The 9892-nt window shown below is 36.8% G+C and overlaps 1 protein-coding gene across 1 annotated transcript; it reads right to left on the bottom strand.

Annotated features, from left to right (window-relative positions):
- Positions 1–7373: 7373 nt before the first annotated feature.
- On the bottom strand, positions 7374–8978 carry LOC18027327 (arogenate dehydratase 3, chloroplastic). The gene has a single exon (XM_006409730.2). It carries the CDS (start codon positions 8777–8779, stop codon positions 7475–7477), a length of 1305 nt encoding a protein of 434 aa, XP_006409793.1. The 5' UTR covers positions 8780–8978; the 3' UTR covers positions 7374–7474.
- Between the last annotated feature and the right edge of the window lie 914 nt (positions 8979–9892).

The following is a 9892-nucleotide window of genomic DNA, read 5'->3' as shown; positions in this document are numbered from 1 at the left end:
AAACTTGCTCAACTTTTTTACTTGGTAAACAAACTCTCCAAGTGTTCCCTCAAGCAACCAAATTCCGAGCTGAATATGTGCTTGATCTCATACATAGAGATCTTTGTGGACCTATTTCGCCACCAACAGCAGCACAAAATAATTATATTTTGTGTTGATCGATGATCATACTCGATACATGTGGTCGATTCTATTGAAGGAGAAAAGTGAAGCCTTTAGTAAGTTCAAGAAATTTAAGGCAACTGTTGAACAAGATGCAAATTCTACAATCAATGTGTTTCGAACAGATAGAGGGGGAGAGTTCATGTCGCAGGAGTTCCAGAGCTATTGTGAAAACAAGTGGATCAAGAGGCATTTAACAGCTCCATACACCCCTCAACAAAAAGGAGTGGTGGAGAGACGGAACATAACATTGCTGGAGATGACAAGAAGCCTCATGAAACACATGACCGTACCTAATATTTATGAGGAGAAGCAGTTCGACATGACACTTATCTCATAAATAGGGTTGCGACAAGATCTTTGGATAAACAAACGCCATATGAAGCTTACAAGAGTCGAAGGCCAAATATCAGACTCTTGCGTGTCTTTGGTTGCATAGGATATGCAAAGTCAGAATCCCCATATCTGAAAAAACTTGATGATAGAAATCGAATTCTGGTTCATCTGGGAATTGAACCAGGTTCAAAAGCTTATAGATTAGTTGATCCAGAAAGTAGAAGGATCGTTGTAAGTCGGGAGGTGGTATTCGATGAAGGAAAAGGCTGGAAGTGGAATAGCTTGAAGAATGCAAACAAAGGCGATACTGAAACATTTACAATCGAGCTCGGAGATCATAGAATCGATGATAACCGAGACGATGATGAAGTTAGCGAAGGAACACAAGGAATTAACCAAAAAAAAGATGATGATACTGAGATTATTGAAAGATCAAGTGTCATCCCCAAACCAAAACCTGAAACAGAGGAGGTAATACCCGAAACAGAGGAAGAAGTACTAGTTCTTAGGAGATCAACAAGGCAAATTGTGAGACCAAAACACTTGGAGGATTTCGTATGTCTCACAGAGATAGAAGGTGTTCGACTCCTATTAGCTATAAACGAAGAACCATGGGATTACAGTGAAGCTAAGGAGTTGCAGGTTTGGAGAGATGCATGCGAAGATGAATTGAATTCAATCAAAACAAATAAAACATGGTCTCTAGTAGAACTTTCAGCTGGAGCAAAGGCAATTAGACTAAAATGGGTGTTCAAGATAAAATGTAACTCAGACTGGAGCATCAACAAATATAAAGCGAGACTCGTCGCAAAAGGATACGTACAACAGTATGGTATCGATTTTAACAAAGTATTTACCCGTGTTGCACGCATCGAGACAGTTCATTTTATCCTTGCATTGGCGGCCTCAAATGGATGGCAAGCGCGTCATATGGTTGTAAAGACTGCATTTTTACATGGTGAAAATAAAAGAAGAAGTCTTTGTCTCTCAGCCGGAAGGATTTGTGGTAAAGGGCAGCAAACACAAGGTATAAGACCACCTCCAATGGGAGGATTTTAGAAGAAGCTCTTCATATTATATGTATAGAAAATAATAATTAAATATTATATAGGCTTTTAAAATAGGAGAGAGGGTATCCAAAATCTCTTGTTTCAGAACCTCTCTTTATGTATTTAAAGATTCTTCTCTTTATTTTGTACATGATTTCATTTTATATTATTGTTTTGCGAACTCTTACACTGTTTTCAATAACCCATGGTTGGAGATGGTCTAAGTTGCACAAAGCGCTCTATGGACTAAGACAAGCTCCAAGAGCTTGGAACAACAAACTGAATAAAATTCTGTGCGAACTCAAGATTACCAAGTGCTCAAAGGAACCATCACTATATCGAAAGAAAGAGAAGGATCATCTTCTCCTTGTGGCAGTTTATGTGGATGATCTGCTTGTTACCAGTTCAAGTCTGAACCTAATACTTGAGTTCAAAAGGGGTATGGCCAGCAGATTCGAGATGAGCGACTTAGGGAAGCTAACATATTATCTCGAAATTAAGGTACTACAAGATGAAATTGGGATTACTCTGAAACAAGAGAGATATGCGAACAAATTCTAAGTGAATCAGGGATGGAGGCGTGCAATGCAGTTCATATTCCAATGGAATCCCACTACAAGAAAGATCGGGTTTTACGTCGGCATATATCGACGTAAAATCGACGTAAAAGAGCATTTACGTCGAATTAACGACGAAAAAAAAATCGTCGTAAAACGATCGTCGTAAAACCGAAATCGTCGTAAAATCGTCGTAAAATTACCAACTCCGGAAAATCGTCGTAAAATCGTCGGAAACTATTCGTCGTAAATGCGACGTAAAATTTCCAACGGAAGTACAACGAAAGAACTCCATCATAAAAACGACGTAAAATCGATGTAAAATTACATCGATTTAACAACGATTAGGAGACGAATAATTTTAATTAAGGGAAACTAAATTTTTAATTGTCGATGTTAAATCGTCGTAAAGTTTCGACGTAAATCCGACGTAAACTTATTCGACGTAAATTCGTCGTTAAATATTCGACGTTAGATCGACGTAAATTTACGACGAATTTACGTCGATTTATAAATTAATTATTTAATTCGATTTTAATTTAATTAATGAATTTTGAAAATAATAAAAAATAAAAAATAGAAAAAAACAATTTAAATTGAAATTTAAATTCAAAAATAATTTATAAATAAAAAAAAATTTATTACAAATTTTTTTTTACAAAAAAACCTAATCTAGAGTGATTTCGTAATCGTCGAGGTTGAGATCGACGTCACGAGGAGGCTCTCCGTCTTGGCCGCCTGTCGCTGCTGGGCCGTCGTTTCCCGTCTGCACTACCGGAGCCGAAGACAGACCGTCCGGGAAGAGTGTCCGTCCGCCATGAAATTGATGTAATGCGTCCTCCGTCGAGTCATCGTCTGCAAAACCGATAAAATTTTATTTTTCAAATTAATTATAATTAATTTTTAATTACGATCCTAAATCTAAGAAATTCCGATCCTAAATCTAACAAATTCCGAGTCTAAACTAATTCCCGACCTAAACCGTTTGAATTTCTAAACTATTTAATAATATTATAATTTAAAGTAATTAAAAAAAATAATTATCTTTTTTTGCGTCAAAAGGAGGAGGAATGCAAGGGAGGAGGAAGCAGAGAGAGAGGAAGGAGAGATGAGCGACGAAATGAGGAAGGGGTGAGGTCCTATATATAGAATTTATATTCGTCGTAAATTCGACGTAAACATTACGACGAATTTACGACGAATCCGTCGTAAATTCGTCGCAAAGGTCCCACCGTACAACAAAGCGAATAAGACAAACACACGTGGCTGTATCTGGGCTTTGCGACGAGTTTACGATGATCCGTGTTATTCGTCTTAAAATCGTCGTAACATTACGACGATTTTACGACGAATCGTATAAATCATAAAAATTAAGACAGCTGTGTATCCACAAATCGTCGTAAATTCGTCGTAATATTACGACGAATTAACGACGAATTATACCAAAACTGATGAAATTCAAAAATTGAAACATCCATAAGCACATACAAGCATGTCTATTCATGATAAATGTGGTCTGTATAACTTTCTAGCATGTTTACATAACTTAATGAAGAATTTAGTAAAATGTAAGATAAATCCATACATCTTGTGTAAATGTATATAACACCTTATGATTACTTGATAAACACATATATGTCAAATTTTGAATTTTTTTTTTTGTTTAGAAAGTTGTTTTACCTTATGAGATGGTAAGCCATTTCATTCTCTTCATCAAAATCTCCCCTGAACCCCATAAAAGATTGATTATAAGATTTAGGGGTTACATTTCGTCGTAATTTCGATGGTATATTACGACGGATTTACGACGATCACTCCCATTCGTCGTAAATTTGTCGTAATAAAAACCACATTTCTACAAGTTCCTGAACCTTATACTACAGACCCTTATATAATATATCAGTTTACTTAGGAAAATGAACCCAAAAATCATTCTGTAAGTTGGGAAAGCTAAACCCTATAGGGTTTAGAGTTTCCATTTTACGACGAATTTACGACGATTTCCAAATAATCATCGTAAATTCGTCGTAAAAGTCAACATATGTCCAAGTCAACATTTTAAGAAATTTTCATCAACATTTAATTAGTCTTCATTAATTGGCTTTAATTTTTCAAAAATTTAAATATGACAAATGTTACATTGAAACGTTCAAAGCATGCAATTAAATGTCAACATATTTAATTAGTCTTCATCAACATTTGTGTCTTTATATGTTTTTTTGGGTTGATGGAATAATGAGAGAAAAAAGGGTATATATAGAATTTTTTGTTTGGTTACCAACATATTACCATTGCATATTTACATCAAATTTACGTCGAAATAAAATTTACATCACATTTACATTGATTTTACGTCAATTACAATATAGAGGACAATTAGTCGTATTATCGATGTAAATATTACGACAATATTACGACGAAATAAAATTCGTTCTTCATTCGTCGTAATATCGTCGTAAGATTACGACGATTTTACGACGGTCATTTTTTACGTCGAATTTACGACGAAATTTATAGTCGTCGTAAATACGACGTAACGTCGTCGTAAATTTACGACGACTATAAATCGTCGTAAATATTTCGACGGAAAAGCCCCTCATTCTTGTAGTGGATCCAGCTTAAAACTATCGAAAGCACAAGAAGAGAGGAATGTCAATGAAAAAGATTATAGAAGAAACATTGGTTGTCTTCGATATCTTCTTCAGACATGACCTCTCCTATTGTGTTGGTGTTTTAAGCCGTTACATGCAGGAGCCAAAAGAGTCTCACGATGCAGCACTTAAGCAGATCTTAAGATATTTTCAGGGATTTGTGTCTCTCAGACTCAGGTTTAGTCTTGCTTAAGGAAGAGAACTTGTAGGCTATAGTGACAGTAGCCACAATGTCGACGCAGACGATGGAAATAGCACAGCAGAATATATCTTTTACCTCAATGATTGCCACATAACCTGGTGTTCACAAAAGCAAGAGACAGTAGCATTATCCTTATGCGAGGCCGAGTTCATGGCTGGAACAGAGGCAGCCAAACAAGCCATTTGGCTGCAAGAGTTGCTTGGAGAATTCATCGGGACAGAATGCGAAAAAGTGTTGGTTCGTATTGACAATAAATCAGCTATTGCACTTACTAAGAATTCTGTCTTCCATGGCGCATCAAACACATACACAGAAGATATCATTTCATAAGAGAGTTCGTCGAAAATGAACAAATACTTGTGGAACATATTCTCGGAACAGAGCAGAAGGCAGATATCCTGACTAAAGCTTTAGAAATGATCAAATTCAAAGAGATGAGAGATCTCATAGGAGTTCAAGAAGTTTCAAAAAGTGACTTCAAACTTAAGAGGGAGAATGTTGGATTAAGCTTGAAGAAAGCTTGAGCAGCAAGCTTCCTAGATCAATTAGGAGTTATCTAAATATATTTAGGAATTATCTAAATATATTTAGAAAATATCTAAAGAACAAAAAATTTGTATTTTTAATTGGTTTAGGATTTAGGAAATAATTCTCTATATATATGAAGTTATCAGTGTGGTAGACTCATGAGATTTTAGAAAGAATTTTGAAAGCTTTAAGTTTTGAGTTATTTTTTTAAAACAATAAAGATGTTTTCTTAATCTCAAGTGTTAAAGTTTAAAAACATGGAGAAAGCCTAGTCTGTAGGCATCCATCATAAAAACAAACAAACAACAAAAATCGTTGTTCTTGATCACTTGCTAGCTTGGGTTTAAATTTGCCCATGGAAGCTGTCTCCACGACATGGAATCTAGCTAACGTGTTGTGCAAGGCAAAGATCAGCAAAGATTTATTCAGCAACTCATCATTCCTAAAATCTGCAAAGACATGATTAATACGAGCCAACGCCTTGAAGAAGAAGACAATGAAGGTTTCTTTGTTGAAGTTGCTAAAGAAACATGGCGGAGTAATAAATGGTTAAGCCTCAATATTAATGACTCTGAAGGTCGTCTAATACAAACCGAACAAGACTGCATAATTTGTTTAGAAAGATTCAGCATTAGATGGTCAGAGGAAGATGCATGAATTTGCGTTGTTTCCACCATTTTCATAGGGATTGTAATCTCCTATGGCTCCAATGTAAGGACATCTAGAATCTGTCTTTCGAAAAAAAAAAACCAAGGCCATGAATGTTTACATGGTTTTTAGTTTTTGGTTTCTGGCTTTTCACTTTTGGTTTTTAATATTTGGATTTTGGATTCTAAAATTTTGGTTTTTGATTTTGCTGTAGATTTTTGTTTTCTAAAACCTTGAATGGTATAATTTGTTTAGTTTCTGGTTTTTTTATCAAAATTTTTTTTAAAAATCATTTCTATGCTTTTTAATTTTTAGTTTACTTTTATGTGTTAAAAAATTAAACAAATTATAAAAATAAAATTGAATTTTAAAAATCATATATTTTTATAAAAAATAATAACTGATAAAATTTTATAATTAATAATAAAAATTATAGATTTTTTCTACAATAGAAAATGATAGATAAAAATGCACATAGATAAAATGAGGTTATTGTAGAAATAATGTTTTGTTTCGCTTCTATGTTTTTTAATTTAAAAACTTTGATTTTGTTTTGCTTTTATATTTTATTAATTGAGAAAAATAGCATTATTTAAAAAAAATAAAGAAAACAACAACAATTTATTGTGGAAAAACTCATAAATGGTGGTTTTTGGTTTTTGTTTAGATAATACAAAAACTTTGAAAAACTAGTTTCCCTAAAATTTAGGAAATCCATTTTTGCAAAAACCTGAATGGTTAATAAAATGGTTTTTTGAAAAACAAAAACCAAAATCTATTCCAAAAATAAATAATGGTTTTTCTCTTTGATCTGTCTTTCAAGGAAATTTATTGGACCATATTATATTGTATTGGACCTTGTGTGATGTATATATACCCTGTGTATGAGTTGAATATCTAATAAGAAAGCATATTCTATCTCTTTTACAAAAATTACTCATAAGAAGATTTTTGAATTTATTTTGAAACCTTTTTTTGTTACTTTGATTTGTACCATCTATATGACTTTGGATACTTTGTTATAGCATGAACTTAAAATAAGAACTTCGTCACGTTGTTCTACTTTCTCCTCTTCTACACAATCACATTCTATATCGTAGTTAGGTACAACTAAAATTGGATCCACTCGTTAAAAGCTTGTTTCTGAGCTTTTCATATTCTTGGGCTTTTTGGTTTATCAGGATTTGCAGGTTAGTTTCTCAAAGCTCCTAAAAGAGAATCGTTAAACAGTGTGATAAACAAACTCTCTATTTTCTTCAAAACAAGTTATAACTTTCTTCTCCAGATTTACATTCCCAAATATTTTTTGTGTGGAATTGTCACTTTCTTTTGATTACACTGTTACAAAGAAAATGTAGAAGATGATGAAGATGAAGAAGAAGACATGGTGGATGGTGATGGTGACCAAGAAGTCATATCCATAGGATAACTCCCCAAGACACGTAAGAACGAAGTAAACTCCTGAACCTCAGCGAGCGCGTTCTGCGCACGCGCCTCCGCCATCGAGGCCTCGAAATCAATATAGAACATATACTCAAAATGCTTCGCCGTCCCAACGTTGGCCTCGTCGACGAGCCTGATCGGTACATTGTGATTCGGCCTCGACTCAATCTTCGTCAAGCTAATGTTCCTAAACGCGAAAGCCGAGAGCACCTTGAACAGTACGCACGTGCCTTTCTCGTGCGCGAACACGATGCTCGTCTTGAACGGCCGGTCCGTCCTCGGTATAATCGGCTCACGCGCCAGCATCACGAAGCGCGTGACGTTACTCGCGTCGTCCTGGATCCCATCCTCGAGGATCTCGAGCCCGTAGATCTCAGCGGCGCGTGCGCTCGCAATCGCGGCTGTATCGCGGATGTTGTTGGCCGCGATGAACTCGGCGGCTCCGGCCGTGTCGTCGACGGCTTCACGCGCCACGTTGAGACCGAGTCTCGTGAGCGTGTGCTCGCACTGAGCGAGTCCCTGAGGGTGAGAGATGACGCGCGTGAGGAACTCTTTTCTCACGCCGGGAAGAGCCATGAGACAGTGGTGAACAGGGAGCTGAACCTCGCCGACGATGTGGAGACGGTGACGGAGGAGAAGATCGTAATTCCGATGAATCGAGCCACCGAGAGAGTTTTCAACAGGTAAAACCGCGCGATCCGCGATCCAGAGCTCAACCGCTTGAAACGCGACTTCGAATTGATCGCAAGGAATCGCTTGGCAGTTAGGGTAAGCTTTACCGGCGGCGGCTTCTGAATAAGCTCCGGGAACGCCTTGGTACGCGACTCGGAGATTAGATCCGTGCATCGGAGCGGGAGATAGATCGGTAATGGAAAGAGGTTTCTTCTTCGATTGATGATTTTGAACCAGCGATTTGTTGTCGTCGTCATCGAATGGTACTAGATTCAATCCAGAGATCTCGGCGCAGCCGTTGACGGCGGAGACTGGAGATTCGGATTGTTCCTGAGAAACGACTTTGCTAGAGAGAATGGCGCAAGAGCTTTTCCAATCTGAGCTACTGGAATTAATGGCGTAAGAGTCGGATCTCTTAACGCAATGTATGAAGCGTCTCCGTGAGGATGTTGTCGTCGCCGTCGTCGGAGAATGGGAAGATCGGAGCATTGGATTGAGATTGTGAGGAGAAGAAGGAAGAAGAGTTCTCATGTTTGTTTGAATTTGCAGGTAGAAATGAAATCGAGAATGTGAATGAGAAATTGAGTGTTTAAAGGAAGAAGACGAAGTTGAGAGTTATAGGAGAAGAGAAGAAGAGCGTGGACTGATCTCCTGCCTCTCACGATCCTTAACCTACCACCATATACTTTGTCTTTTTTCCTTTCTTCATTTGGGTATAACTAAAGATGATGGTGGGCCATGAGGATAAAGCCCAAAGATGTTTTTCAATATAAATTTTTAAGTGAAGACTTCTCTATTTAAATGAATTTTGTTAGGTTGGAGTTAAAAAACAATAAAATAAAAAAGTTTATGTGACATTTTGATTTCTGATTATGTACAAAATACTTATAAGAATTGATTTGACTATTTATGTCATTAAAGTGCACTTATCTTTTCCGATCAAGTGTTTGGAGAGAACTCTAGAGTTAAACGTGCTTATGCTGGAGCAATCTCAGGATGGATGATCTATCAGAAAGTCGTCTATGGTACCATGCGAGTGAAGACAAAGCACGGAAAAAGATCATGTGGTGATTGTAGGGACAGTAGACAACTTTTATGAGTCTCTCGAACCAAACGACTCTCGACCGTCGGACAAGAGTGGGTCATGGGCCTAAAAAAAGGCCAACCGTCGGACAATGGTGGGCCAGCAGGCCTAAGAGAGAAGATGTTGGGCTCATTGGTAGAGGCGGTTGGTGGACCAACGGGCTTAAAGAGAGAGGACGTTAGACCCCATAGTATATGACATTGGACTCACTAGTAGAGGCGGTTGGATGCGTTCAGAGTTGATAACCAATCCAGATAAAAAACGATTTTGGAATCTCATGGATTTGATGGCCAATCCATCTGGTTCCCGTTTAAAGAAAAAAAGAACAGAATCTTACAGTTTAAATCTCCTCTCTACCAGAATTTTTGTTAGACTGTCCATTTTGGGATGGAAACATGGAATTATCATTTCTGTTTTTATTTTGGCAACGATCTATATTTTTAAATCAAGTTTTTGGCTAGTAAGAAAACAGTTATACATGGAATCATCTCTACTATTTCTGTTTGACTTATATGCGAAAGTGAAAAATCTTGTGTTTGAGTTTTTTTTTTACAGAATCA

This window comes from Eutrema salsugineum, unplaced genomic scaffold (genome assembly GCF_000478725.1).
Source record: "Eutrema salsugineum unplaced genomic scaffold, Eutsalg1_0 scaffold_10, whole genome shotgun sequence".
Classification (NCBI taxonomy): domain Eukaryota; kingdom Viridiplantae; phylum Streptophyta; class Magnoliopsida; order Brassicales; family Brassicaceae; genus Eutrema; species Eutrema salsugineum.
This window is presented reverse-complemented; position numbering and strand designations above follow the sequence as displayed.

What these genes read in the sequence shown, in the direction of transcription:
- LOC18027327 (XM_006409730.2), bottom strand. Translation starts at nt 8,779, where the DNA reads ATGAGAACTCTTCTTCCTTCTTCTCCTCACAATCTCAATCCAATGCTC.